Source organism: Salvelinus namaycush, chromosome 38 (genome assembly GCF_016432855.1).
Source record: "Salvelinus namaycush isolate Seneca chromosome 38, SaNama_1.0, whole genome shotgun sequence".
Taxonomy (NCBI): Eukaryota; Metazoa; Chordata; class Actinopteri; order Salmoniformes; family Salmonidae; genus Salvelinus; species Salvelinus namaycush.
In genome coordinates, this window is record NC_052344.1 from 4,058,756 (window position 1) to 4,084,612 (window position 25,857).

At 44.3% G+C, this 25,857-nt stretch overlaps 1 protein-coding gene across 1 annotated transcript in view; it reads right to left on the bottom strand.

The window, feature by feature from the left end:
* Nucleotides 1–5,730: 5,730 nt before the first annotated feature.
* LOC120031930 (ras association domain-containing protein 3-like) overlaps nt 5,731–25,857 on the bottom strand; it is a 38,981-nt gene continuing 18,854 nt past the window's right edge. Inside the window, exons 2-6 of the mRNA XM_038977788.1 lie at nt 20,287–20,394; nt 10,912–11,067; nt 10,712–10,799; nt 8,876–8,991; nt 5,731–8,793 (exon numbers count right to left, since the gene is read on the bottom strand). Of these exons, the coding sequence (XP_038833716.1) occupies nt 8,644–8,793; nt 8,876–8,991; nt 10,712–10,799; nt 10,912–11,067; nt 20,287–20,394 (618 nt within the window). The 3' untranslated portion in view covers nt 5,731–8,643. The remainder of the gene's footprint in view (nt 8,794–8,875; nt 8,992–10,711; nt 10,800–10,911; nt 11,068–20,286; nt 20,395–25,857) is intronic.

A 25,857-nucleotide genomic window follows, 5' to 3' on the forward strand; every position in this document is an offset into this window, starting at 1 on the left:
TCTCTCTCTCTCTCTCTCTCTCTCTCTCTCTCTCTCTCTCTCTCTCTCTCTCTCTCTCTCTCTCTCTCTCTCTCTCTCTCTCTCTCTCTCTCTCTCTCTCTCTCTCTCTCTCTCTCTCTCTCTCTCTCTCTCTCTCTCTCTCTCTCTCTCTCTCTCTCTCTCGCCTAATTTTATCACATCAACAAAAAATGCAGCAATCTTAGTCAGATAATCAGATGTTCTACCTTCTTGCCCTTTGTGCTGTTGTCTGTGCCCAATAATGTTTGTACCATGTTTTGTGCTGCTACCATGTTGTTGTTATGTTGTGTTGCTACCATGCTGTTGTCTTATGTCTCTCTTTATGTTGTGTTGTCTCACGTCGTGATGTGTGCTTTGTTCTATATTTATATTTTATATATTTTTTTACTTTTAATCCCAGCCCCCGTCCCTGCAGGAGGCCTTTTAGTAGGCCGTCATTGTAAATAAGAATTTGTTCTTAACTGACTTGCCTCGATAAATAACGGTTAAATAAAAAATATATTTACAAAAGATGTAAAGTATATGATATTGTTATGTGCTCACTATTTGGATAAGGTTGATCTTACTGAGGTTGAATGGATTTGAACATTTAAAAGGTCATTGGCTGTAAATTGGTCTGAGAGGAAATGTCCGTTGACCTGCCCTAAGTTTTCTTATCATCAGAATCCTTAGTTAGTTTCCTTCGCTCATATTGTTTTTGCATAAAGAGTAGATAAAGGCTTTGTGAATAAGGTGGCCTTCATTCCATGTGAGATCTGTTGTGCAGTTTGCGAGAAAAAGAGGGCTATTTGATATTTTTCACATTCCCTGATACACAGTGATTATCAGTTTGGATGAGAGGAACCTTTTCTCCAAAGTCCACCAGACTGGCGATATAGAGAGCAACCCTGTTGGTCAGAATTCCAGCTTTATATTCAGATACAATAACTGTAGAACCATATGAGCAGGGCCATGGACAGACCTTTGGAGGGGCAGGTGCTCAAAGGTGCCCCCCCAAAAAATACATTCATAGCTAATTATCTAATGCTCCTGTAGCCAACATTTAACATATACAGTACCACTCAAAAGTTGACACACCTACTCATTCAAGAGTTCTTTATTTGTTTACTATTTTCTACATTGTAGACAAATAAAGGCAACAAAACTATAAAATAACACATAAGGAATCATGTAGTAACCAAAAAAGTGTTAAACAAATCAAAATATATTTTATATTTGAGATTCTTCAAAGTAGCCACCCTTTGCCTTGATGACAGCTTTGCACACTGTTGGCATTCTCTCAACCAGCTTCATGAGGTAGTCATCTGCAATGCATTTCAATTAACAGGTGTGCCTTGTTAAATGTTCATTTGTGGAATTTCTTTCCTTCTTAATGTGTTTTTTTAATTTTTTTAAATTTTACCTTTATTTAACCAGGTAGGCAAGTTGAGAACAAGTTCTCATTTACAATTGCGACCTGGCCAAGATAAAGCAAAGCAGTTCGACACATACAACAACACAGAGTTACACATGGAGTAAAACAGACATACAGTCAATAATACAGTAGAAAAATAAGTCTATATACAATGTGAGCAAGTGAGGTGAGATAAGGGAGGTGAAGGTAAAAAAAAAAGGCCATGGTGGCGAAGTAAATACAATATAGCAAGTAAAACACTGGAATGGTAGATTTGCAGTGGAAGAATGTGCAAAGTAGAGATAGAAATAATAGGGTGCAAAGGAGCAAAATAAATAAATAAATAAATAAATACAGTAGGGAAAGAGGTAGTTGTTTGGGCTAAATTATAGATGGGCTATGTACAGGTGCAGTAATCTGTGAGCTGCTCTGACAGCTGGTGCTTAAAGCTAGTGAGGGAGATAAGTGTTTCCAGTTTCAGAGCTTTTTGTAGTTCGTTCCAGTCATTGGCAGCAGAGAACTGGAAGGAGAGGCAGCCAAAGGAAGAATTGGTTTTGGGGGTGACCAGAGAGATATACCTGCTGGAGCGCGTGCTACAGGTGGGTGCTGCTATGGTCACCAGCGAGCTGAGATAAGGGGGGACTTTACCTAGCAGTGTCTTGTAGATGACCTGGAGCCAGTGGGTTTGGCGACGAGTATGAAGCGAGGGCCAGCCAACGAGAGCGTACAGGTCGCAGTGGTGGGTAGTATATGGGGCTTTGGTGACAAAACGGATGGCACTGTGATAGACTGCATCCAATTTATTGAGTAGGGTATTGGAGGCTATTTTGTAAATGACATTACCGAAGTCGAGGATTGGTAGGATGGTCAGTTTTACAAGGGTATGTTTGGCAGCATGAGTGAAGGATGTTTTGTTGCGGAATAGGAAGCCAATTCTAGATTTAACTTTGGATTGGAGATGTTTGATGTGAGTCTGGAAGGAGAGTTTACAGTCTAACCAGACACCTAGGTATTTGTAGTTGTCCACATATTCTAAGTCAGAGCCGTCCAGAGTAGTGATGTTGGACAGGCGGGCAGGTGCAGGCAGCGATCGGTTGAAGAGCATACATTTAGTTTTACTTGTATTTAAGAGCAATTGGAGGCCATGGAAGGAGAGTTGTATGGCATTGAAGCTCGCCTGGAGGGTTGTTAACACAGTGTCCAAAGAAGGGCCAGAAGTATACAGAATGGTGTCGTCTGCGTAGAGGTGGATCAGAGACTCACCAGCAGCAAGAGCGACATCATTGATGTATACAGAGAGAGAGTCGAACCCTGTGGCACCCCCAAGAATTTAACCCCGGACAACAGACCCTCCGATTTGACACACTGAACTCTATCAGAGAAGTAGTTGGTGAACCAGGCAAGGCAATCATTTGAGAAACCAAGGCTGTCGAGTCTGCCGATGAGGATGTGGTGATTGACAGAGTCGAAAGCCTTGGCCAGGTCAATGAATACAGCTGCACAGTATTGTTTCTTATCGATGGCGGTTAAGATATCGTTTAGGACCTTGAGCGTGGCTGAGGTGCACCCATGACCAGCTCTGAAACCAGATTGCATAGCGGAGAAGGTATGGTGGGATTCGAAATGGTCGGTAATCTGTTTGTTGACTTGGCTTTCAAAGACCTTAGAAAGGCAGGGTAGGATAGATATAGGTCTGTAGCAGTTTGGGTCAAGAGTGTCCCCCCCCTTTGAAGAGGGTGTTTGAGCCTAACAGTTGTGTTTGAGCCTAACAGTTGTGTTGTGACAAGGTAGGGGTGGTATATCGAAGATAGCCCTACTTAGTAAAAGACCAAGTCCATATTATGGCAAGGACAGCTCAAATAAGCAAAGAGAAACGACAGTTCATTATTACTTTAAGACATGAAGGTCAGACAATTCAAGTTTCTTCAAGTGCAGTCGCAAGAACCATCAAGCGCTATGATGAAACTGGTTCTCATGAGGACTTCCACAGGAAAGGAAGACCCAGAGTTACCTCTGCTGCAGACGATAAGTTCAGCCTCAGCAATTGCAGCCCAAATAAATGCTTCACAGAGTTCATGTAACAGACACATCTCACCATCAACTGTTCAGAGGAGACTGTGTGAATCCGGCATTCATGGTCAAATTGCTGCATAGAAACCACTACTAAAGGACACCAATAACAAGAAGAGACTTGCTTGGGCCAAGAAACACGAGCAATGAACATTAGACCGGTGGAAATCTGTCCTTTTGTCTGATGAGTCCAAATTTGACATTTTTGGTTCCAAATGCCGTGTCTTTGAGACAGAGTAGGTGAACGAATGAGCCTCACATGTGGTTCCCACGTGAAGCATGGAGGAGTTGGTGTGATGGTGTGGGGGTGCTTTGCTGGTGATACTGTCTGTGATTTATTTAGAAATCAAGGCACACTTAACCAGCATGGCTACCACAGCATTCTGCAGCAATACGCCATCCCATCTGGTTTGCGCTTAGTGGAACTATTATTTGTTTTTCATCAGGACAATGACCCAACACACCACTAGGCTGTGTAAGGGCTATTTGACCAAGAAGGAGAGTGATAGAGTGCTACATCAGATGACCTGGCCTCCACAATCATCCGACTTCAACCAAACTGAGATGGTTTGGGATGAGTTGGACCGCAGAGTGAAGGAAAAGCAGCCAACAAGTGCTCAGCATATGTGGGAACTCCTTCCAAGACTGTTGGAAAAGCATTCCAGGTGAAGCTGGTTGAGGGAATGCCAAGAGTGTGCAAAGGCTATTTTGAAGGGTGGCTATTTTGAAGAAGGGTGGCTATTTGGAGATTCTAAAATCTAAAATCTATTTTGATTTGTTGAACAATTTTTTGGTTACTACATGAAAATATTTTATTTTCATGTAAGATAAGGCTTCTGCCCTGATTAAGGACTTCATGAAGATCCTCCGTAGCTCAGTTGGTAATGCATGGCACTTGCTACGCCAGGATAGTGGGTTCAATTCCCAGGACCACCATACTTAAACATGTTATGCACACATGACTGTAATTCACTATGGATAAAATTGTCTGCTAAATGTCATTTATTATGGTATATACACACACTCAACACAAATTCGACATCTAAAGTGTTGGTCCCATGTTTAATGAGCTGAAATAAAAGATCCCAGAAATGTTCCATATGCACTAAAAGCTTGTCTAAAATGTTGTGCACAATTTTTTTGCATTCCTGTTAGTGAACATTTCTCTTTTGCCAAGACAATCCATCCATCTGACAGGTGTGGCATATCAAGAAGCTGATTAAACAGCATGATCATTACACAGGTGCACCTTGTGCTGGGAACCATAAAAGGCCACTAAAAAGTGTAGTTTTGTTACACACAGATGTATCAAGTTGAGGGAGCGGACAATTGGCATGCTGACTGCAGAAATGTCCCCCAGAGCTGTTGCCAGAAAATTGAATGTTCAATTCTCTATCATAAGCCACATCCAACATCGTTTTAGAGAATTTGGCAGGACGTCCAGTCTCACAACCGCAGACCACCTGTATGGCGTCGTGTGGGCGAGCAGCTTGCTAATGTCAAAGCTGTGAACAGAGTGCCCCGTGGTTGCGGTGGGGTTATGGTATGGCCAGGCATAAGCTACAGACAATGAACACAATTGCATTTCATCAATGGTCATTTGAATGCACAGATACCTTGACGAGATCCTGAGGCCCATTGTGTTAATGAATTTGAAAGTGATTAAATGTATACAATTGAGGAGGTGGTCTGGCCGGCCCCTGCCCAGCCCCTAGAGAGCCCTCCCCATAACATAAACGAGATGCTATTCGGTCTCAGAGGAAGGAGAGCAGGACCTGTAAGTTTTGAGCTCTGAGGTCACAGCCACCTACACCAAGGACCTGACTGCAGAGATCTGCGGGATGATGAAGAGCCCGCTTGACACTGGCACAGCCTCCGAAGTCCACAGGAAGAAGGTCACGCCACAGACCCTCTGAAGATTGAGATCCCGGGTACACAGGCAAAGACATGCCGGTGTATAAACCCGAGATCTATGAGCAGATGATACACCTGGGCGACCGCTGTCTTGTCGACCTATTGCTGCAGATGCTCCTGCTATGCTGCACAGCCCTTTTCCTACTGCAACACCTGAATGAGCTACCCCTGGTACGGCTACGTGTACTGGATCGTGGACAAATACTTCATCTTATGTAGCAACTGCTGCTTGCCCCTTTAGGAGCTGCCTATAGGAGTGCAGTCAGGTCTCGTCATTATAGTTCTGCATGTTTCATTCAGTGGCCAGATCAGTGGATTCACAAATACTATTTTTTTTGTACAATTCAAACTTTAATAGATGAATTCAATCCTTTACAGAAGAAAAAGGCCACATTTGGTAACAATCCAAAAATAAACAGTTACCTACAAAAATAAACCTGCATCATCAATAATATAAATAGAATATAGCAAAGTCTTTCATTATAACATGTCAGTTCCATCCCATCTCCTCCAAGCTGTGCCCACAGCTGCTGTGTTCATCCACATCCTGGTACTGAACCATCACTAACACTGTCAGCAGAATCATTCCATGTATAGATCTTACAGTCTCTGCATATAGCACTGCAGCATAGAACATTACAAGAGCATAGCTGAAGACACAGGGGGGCGATCTTTGGCAAATACAGTTATGCATCCATCTAGTTTATGTATATCTATATAAATTGTTCATACATTTCCAAGTTCAACAGTACTGGCCTATGGTTCCTTGAAAGCCACATAGTAGACCTATATGCATTAGAGTAGATCATGCATGCATTATAGTATATTTATATGGGTTACCTTAGCAGTCATATTCCTACAACAGACTTAAAAGCCAACCAGACAGCACTGCCCATAACATGATACAATTGAAGATAAACCAAATTTCACAGTCTAACAAATCATACAGGAGCTTGTATAAATATCAAGTTTTAGAAGCACCTAACATCTTTCATAAAAGCCACTCGTATTTCAATAAGAAAGGCCTAATTATGAAACATTGTCTAGAATTATAGTGGAAGATCAGCATCTGGTAAATGGAGAAAAGAAAAATCCCTGAATTCAAAGGTAAAGTGCCCAGAAGCTTCAGTAGACAGTAAACTGGTCCGATAGGAGCGCTGTAGATAGATATGAACTGGTCTGGTTCAAAGCCCTGATGCTGAGATGTGCAGACCTCTAACTAGCTAACACAGCAATGTAACACTGTGCTTTGCAACACCATTTAGCAGGGCTTACAAAAAAAAGAATGGCTTTAGGATCTAAAATAAAGATTATTTTACCATATCTAATTTCATTAACACAGTGATTAAACAAATTAAGTTCTGGGTGTGTAACCCTTTATAAACTCTAGCCATAACATTTTCCCTTCATTTTTACGAGGCCTCTAAGAGCTTGCACCAGGCAAAACCTAAAATAAATCTAAACATTTTAGAATATCTTCAGTTATAGAACAGGAAAACAGAAAGCAACAGCACATCATATCACCAACAGGCTTTAGATAAACAGTTTGACGCAGGTGAAGACCGAGAGGACAGTTACAGCATTTATCCATAAGGTGGGGCTATATAACCACACCACTACTCTTTCTATAGAGATAAACATGGCAACTAACGCAGTACCATCAGAAAAACGTCATATAGTACTGGCAGATAAACAACAAGGCTTTTAAAACATGCCAATTCAACATATATTCTTGCATTTGGTCAGTGTGTTTTGATACGGTGCTGATGGTTGATGGCCCAAAATGCGCTCACTTGTTGCTCTGTCCATTGAAATTATGTACTTTGCAATAGATGGACAGTCTCGGTTCAAATGACCCCCCCTATAACTACCAGAAGATGAATACAACCCTGGTAGAGAGACGGAGAGGGAGGCAAAATGCAAAGAACTTCTCAGAGCAACAAGTTCTAGCCTCTCTCTCCTAGTCAAGGAGACAGATGAACACATGGTCATGTGACTTCACCTCCACGATAACGGACTAGTCTCTTTGGTCTGTTAGCACATTCATTTCCGGATGTCCCATGCAGAGAGCATGACACATGCAGCTTTGCTTCAGGGTTCAGAGTTCACACGCTGGTGCAACAGAAGGCTGATTTAAAGCAATATAGCCATTGTCCTTTGCTGCTATTCCTAACCATGTTATCTGTGGCCACAGGCCTGGCACTGGCTCCAACAGAGGTGGTTTAAACTAGGCCCTGAACTTTCTCGGCATCGACAATCTCTTAACACGGAACGCCAAAAATCCTCGTTTGTCACATCCATTTCATTTCTCATGTTTTTTCTTACACAGCTTTCTAAGTTTCTTTTCTACTTCCTCTAAAACCATTAGTCAACTTCCTAAAATCTTTCCGTTCTCACGGCATGTCCAGATGTCAGAGGTGAGCAGTCAGCTCAAACTCCACTAACTGTCAGTCTGGTCACAAGCTGTAACACTCCCATTCTGACCTCTAAACCCTAAACAGCTTGTGACTGACTCTACACCAAATATGCTTCTCCTTTCAAGACCATCAGAACCTTCGGTTTAAATACAATCACTCATCTTGTCCATCTCAGTTACCTTTAATACAGAGTCACTTCTATGATAAACCAGTCTAGCCTTTGTTGCCAATGTGTTTTCTGTGCATTAACCCCTGTGAGAGAAATCAGTGAGCACACTAGGACCCTATAGGGGTTGGATTGCTGCCACGCCTTCATAGAACACAAAACCATGTCAGCAAAGAAAAAGAACAAAGCGTCATCCACATAAATTAAAACTACAATATGTACAAACCAACGCATCCTCCAATTAAATAAAAAGTACAAATAAATTGAATCAATTATTTTGGTGTGAATCATTCATGTTCAAAAAGGTCATTCTAAAAGAATAAAAATACAACTAACTAGAGAGAATGCACTAACCAGAAGGATGAGAAGAGTGAACAGAAGAGTGAACATGGCACACAGGGTGTAGGCCTACTCAGTAAAGACATGGAGCTAGTCTCTTGAGTGCTCCTGAATGAAGTCCAGGCTGACTGCAGTGGAACCACTGCTGCCCTCTATTGTCCATCCAGTGTATTGCACACAGGGTACACTGGTACAATCTGGAGTTAATTCCAGCTCTCTGTCTCTCTCCAGTTTCTGAATCAGGTTAGACCAGTTTCCCCCTCAGTGTCCCTCAGACTGGCTTTTGGTTCCCAGCCCTCTCTCCTCCTCTCCTCCAGGGGCAGTAGTTACCCCGGCCCCCCTGCTGCGCTCATGGCCTCCTGCAGTTTGAGTCTGTAGTTGTCGTAGCGACGCGTCACGGAACACACCCGCTCAGTCTCCTCCTTCTCCAGCATCCTCAGGATGTTACTCAACTCTGGGCTGGAGAACGCTTCCCACTGGAAGAGAGAGGGGTATGGTTAATACAGAGAGTGTGAGTGTGTGTGTTTAGTGTGTGTGGGAGTTCCGTGTGAGTCTTACCATGACCTCGCCAGTCTGCTGTTCTCTCAGGACGAAGCCTAGTGTGTCGGTGTTGGGACCTGCTAGCAGACGCAGGAACAACGGATGCTCTCCCTCCGACAGCTTACACATGTACACTGCAGGAGGAAAAAACACACAGGCTAGAACATTAGTACCATAATATGCTGTGGTTATAATGCATGATCATTGGGCATTCTACAAAAGGGTTCAGTGTTGAGTCAGGGGGAAGACGTGCTGTAAAACACTAACTAATGAGAGCTTGGGAAACGGGGGATAGGCCAAAGTGGTGTGTGTGCATGGAAAACAACCCTGGATAAAAGTCTTGGCTCCATGCCGATGGGGTAAGCGCACACAAAAACGCACATACACATACGGGTAAATAACCACAGCAGCCCTGTCAGATCAGAGACAGAAGTCTTTCATGCGAGTCAGTCACCAGGCAGCCCTAAACCCTCCCGCATGCTCCTTATCCAGAGACACAAGCACACACCACCACATGTTCCCAGCCTGTCCCTCTACAGTGGAGGTAACCTGCCTGTCTGCTAGGCCTAGCCAGCCTATACCTAACCTATTAAAACCCAATTGGTGAAAGAGTCCAGCTATGTACCAGATGGTGCCGTGGTGGTACAGTACTTTAACCGTCCATCTCAGCAGGACTGGGAGAGAACCGCATTCCATGCCACACCGGATTCTGACATCACCATGGTATTTCTTGATGCAGGCAGGGGCTTTAAGTTCCCACCACCATCAGAATGGGTCATAAGTTACATAGACATGCAAACATTTACCCTTCCTCATACATCACAGTAACAGATCTAGTGTCAGTTTTGACAGCACAAATCGTAACCATTACAAACGGAGTCCATGCCCCCCCCACCGTCCTAGGCCTACTCCACCCAGGGGGTCCTGCTGTGTATCTGTCTGAGGGTATTTATCAGCTAGTGGAACTAAACTGTTTTTAATTGGACCACAGTATAGACTCTGTCTAGACAGACCATCTCATTAACAGGCTCAGCCCTCCCCTCTTCATTTACCGAGGGGAAAACATCACGACGTCAGAGCTAGCATCTGAGCCACACTGTCCTAGAGGTCGGGGATAGCGTGTGTGCATTTCCCTTGACATAATGAAGAGCCGTCAGATTACACAACAGTGTGAGAAGAGATTAAACAGACCGTGACAGACTGTAGTCAGCACTGCTACTCGGCTGGAAGTCTGACCAATTCACAATCAAAACCATAATCTACCTGCACTCCTGTTCCCGACCCCCACCCAGTCTTCAGTAAGAGGGGCTAATCTCCTTCTCTGTGGTATAGGGAGCAGAGACTGATCCATCTTTGCTCGTCTGCTGGGGGTCTCGAACCCGGGATAAGGTCTAGGCTGAACCCCACCAGTGATCTGCCCTATCAATCGTATCTAGCAGAGCCCTAACACAGGAAGAACTGTAGTAACAGAAGTTTGGGGGGGGGAGAAGAAGACCAAGACACAGGCTGCTACTATAAACTATACTGAAACCTGTTGGGGCCTTCTCTCCACAGGCTGGCAGGTTGGAGAGCAGCTGCTGCTGGACACGATGTGTGTGTGTGTGTTCCGCCCTGTCCCCGTGTGTGGGGACAGCCCTGTGGCATTCAGCAACATGAGGGCGAGGAGTCTAGAAATACACATCCTGACCCTACAGATACCGACACACTCACACTCATGAATACACCCCACACACAATATGTTCAGACACCAGCCCAGTTCTGGCACGCATGCCATCCTGCCAGCTAACACAGTCTGGCATCTATGGCATGAGAAACCAGCTAGTCTCTCCTCTAGCCAGAAAGACAGACACTTACCTTGCTCCTCCCTGCGGCAGCGTTTGTACAGGGCATATTTAGCAGGGTTGTCAGCTACGGTGAACTTGGTCAACAGGGCCTGGATCACCTGATAAAAACAACATTCACGATAAAGACTAGCATCAGCGGTCATATATAATTATAGCCATTTTCTACAAATCACTGCAAGCAGGTTGAACGTAACTGTGTGAGAGACCCACCTGTCGTATGGTGTTGTTGGAGCTGATGTGAAGAGTGTTAGTCGCCCCCTGGGGGAGGTAGAAGGCCTCCTCTCCTCCCCCACCTCCTCGTACGGTGATGGGTCTCCTCAGCTCCAACTGCACCTTGATGAACCCTGTATACACACCACTGGGGTTCTACAGGGAGAGAGACGGGTCAGGATACTGCAGGGCAACAGAAAATGTACACAAGCGAGCATGTTTGAGGGGGGGGTAACAAGTTAGCAGATGGAGCCCAGATTTGTGGGCCTCTCTCTAAGCCCATTACTTCACGTACCACCTGCGGACGGAACAGCACCGTGTGCATGTGAGGGTCATTAAAAGGTGATGAGAGCTGAAACTAAGATCAGCTGACTGCCACGACTAAAACGCACCCACACCGTTACATTTCTTTAGAGAAAGAACAAAGGAGTGACTTGTGGTTGCGATAGACGGACAGATCTGGGACACAAAGAGAGGAGAGAGAATAAAACGGGTGTGGGAGCAAACAAAGACATTCTAAAGAAGACAGAAGTAGTCATTATGCCTGCCTGACTGCATGTTTTAGATGATACTGACAGGTCTGATAGCATGGACATCAATCTGAATCAAAGAACAGTGGTACGAACTTTGACCCCTCAAAAGAAAATAAGTACAGTACCAGTCAAAAGTTTGGACACACTCATTCCAGGGTTTCTATATTTGTACTATTTTCTACATTGCAGTATAATAGTGTAGTCACCAAAACTATTAAATAACACATATGGAATCATGTAGTAACCAAAAAAAAGTTAGAACTTCAAAGTAGCCATTTTTCCTTGATGACAGCTTTGCACACTTGGCATTCCCTCAACCAGCTTCACCTGGAATGCTTTTCCAACAGTCTTGAAGGAATTCCCACATATGCTGAGCACTTGTTGGAAAAGCCTTATTTCACTCTTCAGTCCAATTCATCCCAAACCATCTCAATTGGGTTGAGGTCAGGTGATTGTGGAGGCCAGGTCATCTGACGCAGCACTCCATCACTCTCCTTCCTGGTCAAATAGTCCTTACACAGCCTGGAGGTCTGTTGGGTCATTGTCCTGTTGAAAAACAAATGATAGTCCAACTAAGCGCAAACCCAGATGGGATGGCGTATTGCTGCAGAATGCTGTGGTAGCCATTCTGGTTAAGTGTGCCTTGAATTCTAAATAAATCAGACAGTGTCACCAGCAAAGCACCCCCACACCATCACACCTCCTCCGTGCTTCACGGTGGGAACACACGCAGAGATCATCCTTTCACCTACTTGGCGTCTCACAAAGACACAGCGGTTGGAACCAAAAATCTCAAATTTAGACTCATCAGACCATTGCAACAATTCAACCATGAAGGCCTGATTCATGCAGTCTCCTCTGAACAGTTGATGTTGAGATGTGTCTTGAACTCCGTGAAGCATTTATTTGGGATGCAATTTCTGAAGCTGGTAAGTCTAATGAACTTATCCTCTGCAGCAGAGGTAACTCTGGGTCTTCCTTTCCTGTGGCGGTCCTCATGAGAGCCAGTTTCATCATAGCGCTTGATGATTTTGCGACTTCACTTAAAGAAACCGGACTGACTGACCTCCGTGTCTTAAAGTAATGGACTGTCGTTTCTCTTTGCTCTTTGAGCTGTTCTTGCCATATGGACTTGGTCTTTTACCAAATAGGGCTATCTTCTGTATACCACCCTCACCTTGTCACAAGACAACTGATCGGCTCAAACGCATTAAGAAAGACATTCCACAAACTAACTTAAGGCACACCGGTTAATTGAATTTGTTGAATTTGCAGACGTGTTGCTGTGCGTTTTGTTGCTGTGCGTTTTGCTGCCAACTTTACTTTGCTAGCTGACAACTTTACGTTTTGTTTTTTTCTTTTTAATTACCGTTTATATTTTTAGTTTTTCCATCGCAACTTTTTTTTCCCCTCATTCAACTTTTTCACTCCGGACGCTTTATCTGGACATGGTTCGTCAGCACCTTCAACAGCCGAAGCTAAGTAGTAACATTAACATGATGTCTTCTAATTGCAGTCGCTGTACTCATAATATACAGGAGAACGACAAGCCCAGCTTCAGACGCAATCGTTAGGCAAGGGTAATTTCAGTGTAGGAAAGGAAGAAACAGCGTCTGTGCCACCAGTAAGTACAGATAGTAACGTTAGTATAAACCCCCCCGCACAGTCCCCGCAGCCGGACAACTTTCTCATGGCTTCTGGAGGGAAATGCTGTAGGAATGCTCAACTGGTGTCGCTCATTCAGCCGACAGAAACTTTCAACCGGTTTTCCCCATTAAGTAGCGAGTCGGAGTCTGAGGCTGAGTCTTCTCTTGTCTCTACTCCTCCCGCTACGGGGTCTGAGACGCCGAAGGCTCCAACCATTAGCTCTGACAAATTGAAAACCCTAGTCATTGGCGACTCCATTACCCGCAGGCAGTATTAGACTTAAAACGAATCACCCAGCGATCATACACTGTTTACCAGGGGGCAGGGCTACCGACGTTAAGGCTAATCTAAAGATGGTGCTGGCTAAAGCTAAATCTGGCGAGTGTAGAGAGTATAGAGATATTGTTATCCACGTCGGCACCAACGATGTTAGGATGAAACAGTCAGAGGTCACCAAGTGCAACATAGCTTCAGCGTGTAAATCAGCTAGAAAGATGTGTCGGCATCGAGTAATTGTCTCTGGCCCCCTCCCAGTTAGGGGGAGTGACGAGCTCTACAGCAGAGTCTCAGCACTCAATCGCTGGTTGAAAACTGTTTTCTGCCCCTCCCAAAAGATAGAATTTGTAGATAATTGGCCCTCTTTCTGGGACTCACCCACAAACAGGACCAAGCCTGACCTGCTGAGGAGTGACGGACTCCATCCTAGCTGGAGGGGTGCTCTCATCTTATCTACCAACATAGATAGGGCTCTAACTCCTCTAGCCCCACAATGAAATAGGGTGCAGGCCAGGCAGCAGGCTGTTAGCCAACCTGCCAGCTTAGTGGAGTTAGCCAATAGCACAGTCAGTATAGTCAGCTCAGCCATACCCATTGAGACTGTGTCTGTGCCTCGACCTAGGTTGGGCAAAACTAAACATGGCGGTGTTCGCCTTAGCAATCTTATTAGGATAAAGACCTCCTCCATTCCTGCCATTATTGAAAGAGATCATGATACCTCACATCTCAAAATAGGGTTACTTAATGTTAGATCCCTCAAGGCAGTCATAGTCAATGAACTAATCACTGATCACAATCTTGATGTGATTGGCCTGACTGAAACATGGCTTAAGCCTGATGAATTTACTGTGTTAAATGAGGCCTCACCTCCTGGTTACACTAGTGACCATATCCCCCGTGCATCCCGCAAAGGCGGAGGTGTTGCTAACATTTACGATAGCAAATTTCAATTTACAAAAAAAAAATGACGTTTTCGTCTTTTGAGCTTCTAGTCATGAAATCTATGCAGCCTACTCAAATCACTTTTTATAGCTACTGTTTACAGGCCTCCTGGGCCATATACAGCGTTCCTCTCTGAGTTCCCTGAATTCCTATCAGACCTTGTAGTCATAGCAGATCATATTCTAATTTTTGGTGATTTTAATATTCATATGGAGAAGTCCACAGACCCACTCCAAAAGTCTTTCGGAGCCATCATCGACTCAGTGGGTTTTGTCCAACATGTCTCTGGACCTACTCACTGCCACAGTCATACTCTGGACCTAGTTTTGTCCCATGGAATAAATGTTGTAGATCTTAATGTTTTTCCACATAATCCTGGACTATCGGACCACCATTTTATTACGTTTGCAATCGCAACAAATAATCTGCTCAGACCCCAACCAAGGAGCATCAAAAGTCGTGCTATAAATTCTCAGACAACACAAATTCCTTGATGCCCTTCCAGACTCCTTCTGCCTACCCAAGGACGTCAGAGGACAAAAATCAGTTACCCACTTAACTGAGGAACTCAATTTAACCTTGCGCAATACCCTAGATGCAGTTGCACCCCTAAAAACGAAAAACATTTGTCATAAGAAACTAGCTCCCTGGTATACAGAAAATACCCGAGCTTTGAAGCAAGCTTCCAGGAAATTGGAACGGAAATGGCGCCACACCAAACTGGAAGTCTTCCGACTAGCTTGGAAAGACAGTACCGTGCAGTACCGAAGAGCCCTCACTGCTGCTCGATCATCCTACTTTTCCAACTTAATCGAGGAAAATAAGAACAATCCAAAATTTCTTTTTGATACTGTTGCAAAGCTAACTAAAAAGCAGCATTCCCCAAGAGAGGATGGCTTTCACTTCAGCAGTAATAAATTCATGAACTTCTTTGAGGAAAAGATCATGACCATTAGAAAGCAAATTACGGACTCCTCTTTGAATCTGCGTATTCCTCCAGGGTTTAGCTGTCCTGGATCTGCACAGCTCTGCCAGGGCCTGGGATCGGTAGAGACACTTAAGTGTTTTAGTACTATATCTCTTGACACAATGATGAAAATGATCATGGCCTCTAAACCTTCAAGCTGCATACTGGATCCTATTCCTACTAAACTGCTGAAAGAGCTGCTTCCTGTGCTTGGCCCTCCTATGTTGAACATAATAAACAGCTCTCTATCCACCGGATGTGTACCAAACTCACTAAAAGTGGCAGTGATAAAGCCTCTCTTGAAAAAGCCAAACCTTGACCCGGAAAATATAAAAAACTATCGGCCTATATCAAATCTTCCATTCCTCTCAATTTTTGAAAAAGCTGTTGCGCAGCAACTCACTGCCTTTCTGAAGACAAACAATGTATACGAAATGCTTCAGTCTGGTTTTAGACCCCATCATAGCACTGAGACTGCACTTGTGAAGGTGGTAAATGACCTTTTAATGGCGTCAGACCGAGGCTCTGCATCTGTCCTCGTGCTCCTAGACCTTAGTGCTGCTTTTGATACCATCGATCACCACATTCTTTTGGAGAGACTGGAAACCCAAATTGGTCTACACGGACCAGTTCTGGCCTGGTTTAGATCTTACCTGTCGGAAAGATATCAGTTTGTCTCTGTGAATGGTTTGTCCTCTGACAAATCAACTGTGCATTTCGGTGTTCCTCAAGGTTCCGTTTTAGGACCACTATTGTTTTCACTATATATTTTACCTCTTGGGGATGTTATTCGAAAACATAATGTTAACTTTCACTGCTATGCGGATGACACACAGCTGTACATTTCAATGAAACATAGTGAAGCCCCAAAATTGCCCTCGCTAGAAGCCTGTGTTTCAGACATAAGGAAGTGGATGGCTGAAAACTTTCTACTTTTAAACTCGGACAAAACAGAGATGCTTGTTCTAGGTCCCAAGAAACAAAGAGATCTTCTGTTAAATCTGACAATTCATCTTGATGGTTGTAAAGTCGTCTCAAATAAAACTGTGAAGGACCTCGGCGTTACTCTTGACCCTGATCTCTCTTTTGACGAACATATCAAGACTGTTTCAAGGACAGCTTTTTTCCATCTACGTAACATTGCAAAAATCAGAAATTTTCTGTCCAAAAATGATGCAGAAAAATTAATCCATGCATTTGTTACTTCTAGGTTAGACTACTGCAATGCTCTACTTTCCGGCTAAAGCACTAAATAAACTTCAGTTAGTGCTAAATACGGCTGCTAGAATCCTGACTAGAACCAAGAAATTTGATCATATTACTCCAGTGCTAGCTTCCCTACACTGGCTTCCTGTTAAGGCAAGGGCTGATTTCAAGGTTTTACTGTTAACCTATAAAGCGTTACATGGGCTTGCTCCTACCTATCTTTCCGAGTTGGTCCTGCCGTACATACCAATACGTACGCTACGGTCACAAGACGCAGGCCTCCTAATTGTCCCTAGAATTTCTAAGCAAACAGCGGGAGGCAGGGCTTTCTCCTATAGATCTCCATTTTTATGGAACAGTCTGCCTACCCATGTGAGAGACGCAGACTCGGTCTCAACCTTTAAGTCTTTACTGAAGACTTATCTCTTCAGTAGGTCATATGATTGAGTGTAGTCTGGCCCAGGAGTGTGAAGGTGAACGGAAAGGCTCTGGAGCAACGAACCGCCCTTGCTGTCTCTGCCTGGCCGGTTCCCCTCTCTCCACTGGGATTCTCTGCCTCTAACCCTATTACAGGGGCTGAGTCACTGGCTTACTGGTGCTCTTTCATGCCGTCCCTAGGAGGGGTGCGTCACTTGAGTGGGTTGAGTTACTGACGTGATCTTCCTGTCTGGGTTGGCGCCCCCCCTTGGTTTGTGCTGTGGTGGAGATCTTTGTTGGCTATACTCGGCCTTGTCTCAGGATTGTAAGTTGGTGGTTGAAGATGTCCCTCTAGTGGTGCGGGGGCTGTGCTTTGGCAAAGTGGGTGGGGTTATATCCTTCCTATTTGGCCCTGTCCGGGGGTTTCTTCGGATGGGGCCACAGTGTCTCCTGACCGCTCCTGTCTCAGCCTCCAGTATTTATGCTGCAGTAGTTTGTGTCGGGGGGCTAGGGTCAGTTGGTTATACCTGGAGTACTTCTCCTGTCTTATCCAGTGTCCTGTGTGAATTTAAGTATGCTCTCTCTAATTCTCTCGTTCTCTCTTTCTTTCTCTCTCTCTGAGAACCTGAGCCCTAGGACCATACGTCAGGACTACCGGGCATGATGACTCCTTGCTGTCCCCAGTCCACCTGGCCTTGCTGCTATTCCAGTTTCAACTGTTCTGCCTGCGTTTACGGAACCCCTACCTGTCCCAGACCTGCTGTTTTCAACTCTTAATGATCGGCTATGAAAAGCCAACAGATTTATTCCTGATTATTATTTGACCATGCTTGTCATTTATGAACATTTTGAAAATCTTGGCTCTCTAATTTTCTCCTTCTCTCTTTCTTTCTCTCGGAGGACCTGAGCCCTAGGACCATACGTCGGGACTACCGGGCGTGGTGACTCCTTGCTGTCCCCAGTCCGCCTGGCCTTGCTGCTATTCCAGTTTCAACTGTTCTGCCTGCGGTTATGGAACCGCCACCTGTCCCAGACCTGTTGTTTTTCAACTCTTAATGATCGGCTATGAAAAGCCAACTGAAAATTATTCATGATTATTATTTGACCATGCTTGTCACTTATGAACATTTTTAAACATCTTGGCATAGTTCTGTTATAATCTCCACCCGGCACAGCCAGAAGAGGACTGGCCACCCCTCATAGCCTGGTTCCTCTCTAGGTTTCTTCCTAGGTTTTGGCCTTTCTAGGGAGTTTTTCCTAGCCACCGTGCTTCTACACCTGCATTACTAGCTGTTTGGGGTTTTAGGCTGGGTTTCTGTACAGCACTTCGAGATATTAGCTGATGTACGAAGGGCTATATAAAATAAACTTGATTGATTGATTGAATTGAAATGCATTCCAGGTCTTATGGTCACCTTATGAAGCTGGTTGAAAGAATGCCAAGAGTGTGCAAAGCTGTCATCAAGGCAGGGGTGGCTATTTTGAAGAATTAACCCTTTTTTGGTTACTAAAATCAACAAAAAAAGAAACGTCCCTTTTTCACAACCCTGTTATAAAAGATAATTTGTAAAAATTGAAATAACTTCGCATATCTTCATAGTAAAGGGTTTAAACACTGTTTCCCATGCTTGTTCAATGAACCATAAACAATTAATGAACATGCACCTGTGGAACGGTCGTTAAGACACTAACATCTTACAGGCGGTAGGCAATTAAGGTCACAGTTATGAAAACTTAGGACACTAAAGAGGCCTTTCTACTGACTCTGAAAAACACCAAAAGAAAGATGCCCAGGGTCTCTGCTTATCTATGTGAACGTGCCTTAGGCATGCTGTAAGGAGGCATGAGGATTGCAATAAATTGCAATGTCCGTACTGCGAGATGCCTAAGACAGCGCTACAAGGAGACAGGGCGGACAGCTGATTGTCCTCGCAGCGACAGAACACGTATAACACCTGCACAGGATCGGTACATCAAAACATCACACCTGCGAGACAGGTACAGTATGGCAACAACTGCCCAAGTTGCACCAGGAACGCACTCTCTCCATCAGTGCTCAGATTCTCAGCCTATTGCGGACAGAGGCTGGACTGAGGGCTTGTAGGCCTGTTGTAAGGCAGGTCCTCACCAGACATCACCGGCAACAATGTCGCCTATGGGCACAAACCCACCGTCGCTGGACCAGACAGGACTGGCAAAAAGTGCTCTTCACTGACGAGTCGTGGTTGTCTCACCAGGGGTGATGGTCGGATTTGCGTTTATCGTCGAAGGAATGAGCGTTACACCGAGGTCTGTCCTCTGGAGCGGGATCGATTTGGAGGTGGAGGGTCCGTCATGGTCTGGCGCGGTGTGTCACAGCATCATCGGAGCTTGTTGTCATTGCAGGCAATCTCAATGCTGTGCGTTACAGGGAAGACATCCTCCTCCCTCATGTGGTACCCTTACTGCAGGCTCATCCTGACCTGACCCTCCAGCATGACAATGCCACCATTTCCCCCCAGAAATATCCAGGAACTTGCAGGTGCCTTGGTGGAAGACTGGGGTAATATCTCACAGCAAGAACAAGCAAATCTGGTGCAGTCCATGAGGAGATGCACTGCAGTACTTAATGGAGGTGGTGGCCACACCAGATACTGACTTGATTTTGACCCCCGCCTTTGTTCAGGGACACATTCCATTTCTGTTAGTCACATGTCTGTGGAACTTGTTCAGTTTATGTCTCAGTTGTTGAATCTTGTTATGTTCATACAAATATTTACAGATGCTAAGTTTGCTGAAAATAAATGCAGTTGACAGTGAGAGGACGTTTCTTTTTTGCTGAGTTTACAGGATTCCATGTGTTATTTAATAGTTTTGATGTCTTCAATATAGTTGAAAATAAAGAAAAACCCTTGAATGAGTAGGTGTCCAAACTTTTTACTGGTACTGTATGTTACAGTTATTCATCTGGGCCAAATCTTTCAGGCAGGCCTGTCCCAGACAGTTAGTCTGGTGAACATGTGTTGTGTGCCACCATCATGCCCGCAGCTTGATGAGCACTGAGCAGCCAGTTAGAGCTGGTCCTCTTCTACATAACAGGGTGGGTCAGGACAACAAGAGCTTCTGTTCAATCCTCCTAATCATTAGTAAAGGATGGGATAGATGACAAAACATGAGTGCAGAATGAGCCTTTACGGTTCAGCTCAGCTCTGAAGGCTGGCCGACCCACGCACGCACTCGTGCCAGAGATAACCATCAGAGCCTGACAGTCATTCAAGTTAGTTTAGGGATGAGGGGTCAAAGTGGGTAGCTAGGTCACAAGGGATGATAAACTGAGGTAGCCTAGTGTCTGATGTAGGAGTTGGGTTAAGGGTTAGTGGATGGGGTCAGGGATTAGAGGTCACTTGCCAGGGTCATTTTGAGGTGGTCCTTGGAGGAGTTGTTGTACAGCTCGACCTTCTGTCTGATCTCCTCTCTGCTGAGATGAGTCCGTAACTCCCTTTCCTGCGCCACATCCTGATAGACAGAAACAGAGTAAAGTGGTGTTATTACATGTGTTATGGCTTGAAGAGATTGTCTATCTGTATCAGCTGATCTTTCCAAAGAGCATACGCACACACACACACCCCCAGCCCTGGGCCTACCACAGAGTGTTTTCCTGACCTTCATTTGGATGCTAGATCAGGGATATTCAACTGGAAGCCTGCAGGCCAGATTACTAATTTAGACTAGCCCTTTGATCAATTCTTAACATGCAAAAATATCTATGCCAATATCAGACTTAAAATGACAAGCACTATGGTGGTGGTCTGCAGTGTGGTTTCTAGCACTATGGTGGTGGTCTGCAGTGTGGTTTCTAGCACTATGGTGGTGGTCTGCAGTGTGGTTTCTAGCACTATGGTGGTGGTCTGCAGTGTGGTTTCTAGCACTATGGTGGTGGTCTGCAGTGTGGTTTCTAGCGCCTACGTGGCCAGTTGATTATTTTATCTCCAAATGAAGTTGGCTCTAGCGTTTGAACGGTTTAAGCTACAAAATATTATGACCCTATTACTGAAAGCTACGACTAAGGAACACCTACGTGCCTTCTATTTCCTTCTCTTATATTCACAAGGACTTGTTAAAAGGGGGTTGACAACAAAAAATCCCTAATTACTGAGGGAAATTAATTCAAAACTGCAGACTGGAATTTGGCATTACCTGATTTTACATACTGCATCTTTGTGTTATTTATTGAGATACTTAGTTTCCAGATGATTTTAAATTGACTTACTTTTAGAAACTTTTAATATTTGTTTTTGGGTTGAACCGACTCACGTTGGTTGAGCGCCAGTCACTTTTCCTAATTACTTCTGGCAACATTTCATTTTAAGAAAAGTATTTTAATGGTGGTTGTGCATTTATTTTTTAAATACAGTTCTTCCAATTAATTATCATGTGGAAAATGTCCACCACCCACCCCCCGCAATTAACATTTAAAAATAAATCTCTGGGCCTCCATAACAATGTATACACTGAACAAAAACAAACACAACTTGTAAAGTGTTGGTTTCATGAGCTGAAATAAAAGATCCCAGAAATGTTATTTTGCTCAAAATTTGTGCACAAATTTGCTTACATCCCTGTTAGTGAGCATTTCTCCTTTGCCAAGATAATCCATCCACCTGATAGGTGTGGCATATCAAGAAGCTGATTAAACAGCATGATGATTGCACAGGTGCACCTTGTGCTGGGGACAAAAGGCCACTCTATAATGTGCAGTTGGCACAACACAATGCCACAGATGTCTCAATTTGAGGGAGCGTGCAATTGGCATGCTGACTGCAGGAATGTCCACCAGAGCAGATGGCAGAGTATTTAATGTGATTTTGGAAAATAATCTAGGGGAAACACTGCCATCACATGCATACGACCATCACTCTCTTACACACATTGGGTCTGGGTCTCCCCATCAAGGCAAGGGTCCACCACAGAACGGACGCACACACAGATGACTCATCCCACCATAGGACAGAAGTGTGCCAACCCAGGGAGAGAGGTCATAGTTATGTAATGAATGTGCTCCCCAGATCCAGAGAGATGAGTCATACCGCTGAAGGCTGTGACTTTCACACACACACACACACGTTTTAACTCCTAGAAAGCAGAAGGATCGGACTTTGTTGATAATGAGAAGTGAATTTCAGTAATATTTCTTAAATGGACAGCTTTCTCTCCATATCACCCTGGATCAAGCAGTCATAGCAGACACGTCATCCTCAGTGTGTGTGTCTGCCTGAAGGTCCAAAGTTCACACAGCACTGTGTGTTCTTACATGGGCATAGAGCTTTGCTCTCTAAGGCTCCTAGCTACTAAAAACAAACCTAAACCACACTCAGTATCCTGGCAAGACCTAGCAGGCACTGGCCACCTTATAAGGCCACACTGCACGAGAGACCAGGGTGCCAACGTGCACACACACACACACATAGAAGAGTCCACCTTAGGCAATAACATTGATAGTGGAGTGGTATGGTTCTAATAGCCTAGTATTTACCTCAGGGAGACCGGGCTGACAGGGGCCATATTCCTGACCTACTAGAGTTCTCTAATGTCAACATCAAGGCAATAAAAGGCATGCTTCTGATGGACTTTTTTACTGCCTACCACAGAGGAAAACAGGCTCATAAAATAACAGTACAGAGCTCCTTACTGTTACGGTTAGCAATGGATGTGGTCTAATGCTGGGGTTTAGACTCCTGCCGCAGCCAGATGTCTTCACTGACCGGAGACTGGACTGGGTGGCGCTGTGAGGAGAACTGTAGGTCAAGTCCACCTAGCCCATGGTGTGACCCAGTAGGTTCATGAGACTATGGGTTGTAGTGTATGAGCCCATACAGGTGACATTGACCTGTTGCTTGGTCGAGCCCAGTGACTCACTACAGGAATACTAGGTCAACGGCACTGTTAGCACTACACAGACATGACAGCATATCAAGGCCTCTTGATATGCATAGGAGACAGAGGCTCTGCACTGATAAAGGCTTTTGCAGACAGTACGTCAGATTCAGTCTTACTAAAAGCATGCATATTCTTCACACAAACATCATATGTCTGAACTCAGAACCCCAAAATAACATTGACGCTGTGGTAGAACATTTATTTTGTTGGTGATTGCGCATTTATCAAAATCTCATCAGGTAGCCTGATTTCAGATGGGTCATGTAAAGAGGGTTATTAGGGAAATCCTTCTTGCACAGCATGCAAACATTTAAATCAAACTATTATATTATTCTGACTATTCCCAATAATCGTATTATTGTGTGCATAATCAGTGCTGGTTGTGTTCCTATTGGTCAGCCACCGAGATCGGCTCGTAACACCAGCCACACACACGATAAAGGCCCCGCAAAAATCTGATACTGCCAGAACTGTTGGAGCCTGTGACCGGATGTAGCGGTACTTAAATTGTCACACTGAACGAGCCAAGACGACCGACAATCGTTTATGACCTACGACTTTGCCCACGACGTCGCAATTGTCAGGGACGGCAAAATCATGGCATAAGATGACAAAAAAAAAAGTACAATCTGGGGGGGGCTTTAGCCTCTAAATCCACCATGTATTAAAACACACACTGTAGTCACGGCAGATAGTGCTAGTCATCCCTGAAGTACTTTACCGGGTCGTACAGGTCACAGCTGATTAAGGTGGCTCACAGTAAGACCCAGGGGATTATGGGTAGCCACAGAGAGGTTGGTGTTGGTTATGACAACACTTGCTAGCCGCTATTGCATGGGCCATGACCACTCAGAGGTTGTGTGAGAGAGTTGGTTGATTGGCCTGATCGCCATCACGACCAGCTCTATAGGATTACCTCTGTTTCAAACAGAACCTCAGAGGTCATAATAAACTACAACAGATGGCTCAGTGCCGAGCCAGTTCATGACTGCGGTCTTGAACAAACTAACATCGGTATCATTACTTTGGGTTCTGAAGCAGAGTATGTAAAAGGGAGTGTATTTGAGTACATAGACAGGAGGAGCACCAGTGAGTCGGAGGTTGAGACAAAAGGCGAAACAAACGTCCTGATGAGGTAATGCCCCCCCAAAACAGCCTTCTCCCTCCCACACAGTGTTTGTTTTAGCCACGGGCCACGACACTCCAGCCGGCGAGGAGGAGAGCAGAAACACAGCAGAACAGATTTTAGGACTGTCCCTGAGAGTTCAACCTGTCGCTCTTAACCTCTCCACCCTACACTCCCTTCACTGTAGTTACTTCAGCATCAAGGTTAATGAATGCCAGTCGGATTAGACTCCGTTAAATTAACGACAAGCCTATACTCTCCCTCTGTACCCTGATTGAAGTAAGCATTTAGGCAACTTTTCCTGAGGTAGGCAGGGTTAGCTGGGGTGGCAGAAGTATAAGAGCAGGACTGATAAAGGAGGAGGGAGGAGTTGTTTTTTAGGGTGAAGAGTCAGTTGGCCGAGCAATGTGGGATAGCTGTGGGCCAGCGTGCGGAAAAGTGGCTCTGGTGTTGAGTGCTTAGAGTAAGCCTTAGTAGAGTTACGAGTTCAGTGCGGGGTTAAGTGGAGGTGTGAGGGTGTAGCTTAACGTGTGAAGCAGTGTGTGTGAGGTAGAGGTTGACCGATTATGATTTTTCAACGCCGATACCGATTGGTGGACCAAAAAAAGCCGAAACCGATTAATCAACCATTTTTTAAGTATAAATATATAAAAATAAAATTTGCGAATGCGCTTGTTAAATCACCACCCGTTTGGCAAAGTAGACTGATTCGATGATAAATTAAGCGGCACTGCATTGATTATTTGCAAAGCAGGACAAGCTAGTTAAACTAGTCATATCAACCATGTGTATTTAACCTGTTTGGCGTGCAAGCCCGACGTCGGTACACTTATGACAACAGCCAGCTCAAAGTGCAGGGCGCGAAATTCAAAAGATATATTTTTTTTAAATATTTAACTTTCACACATTAACAAGTCCAATACAGCATATGAACGGTACACATCTTGTGAATCAAGCCAACATGTCTGATTTTTAAAATGTTTTACAGGGAAGACACAATATGTAAATCTATTAGCTAACCACGTTAGCAAAAGACACCACTTTTCTTACTCCACCAGTTTTTTACTCCATCAGTAGCTATCACAAATTCGACCAAATAAAGATATAAATAGCCACTAACCAAGAAACAACTTCATCAGATGACAGTCTGATAACATATTTATTGTATAGCATATGTTTTGTTTGAAAAATGTGCATATTTCAGGTATAAATCATAGTTTACATTTCAGCTACAATCAGAAATTGCACCGAAAGCAGCCATAATATTTACAGACACCAACGTCAAATACCTAATTACTCATCATAAAACATTTCTGAAAAATACATAGTGTACAGCAATTGAAAGACAGGCATCTTGTGATTCCAGACAATATTTCCGATTTATTAAATGTTTTACAGCGAAAACAAAATGTAGCGTTATATTAGCGTAGCCACAATAGCCAGAAACACTTGGGCGCCGACGACCAGTTCACATGCACGACAGATATTAGAAATAGCATCATAAAATGTTTCTTACTTTTGGTGATCTTCCGTCAGAATGTTGGACAAGGTGTCCTTTGTCCAGAACAGTCGTTGTTTGGATCTGGAACGGCAAATTTCCCTCATCATTTAGCATGGGCACTTGCCAAGTGGCACGGATCTCTCCAACGTCAACAAAGTCAGAGAACGGAACACGGCAAAACTCCCGAAAAAATTTCAATAATCTGATTAAACTATATTGAAAAAACATACTTTACGATGATATGGTCACATGTATCAAATAAAATCTAAACCGGAGATGTTAGTCGTCCATAACGACAGCTAAAGAGAAGGCAAATCCATGTCCCCTTTCGCGCGCTCCAGAAACAGGAAATGGACGGTCACGTCATACAAAGAGCTTTAATTCCACCTCAGACCAAGATAAACACGAAATTTCT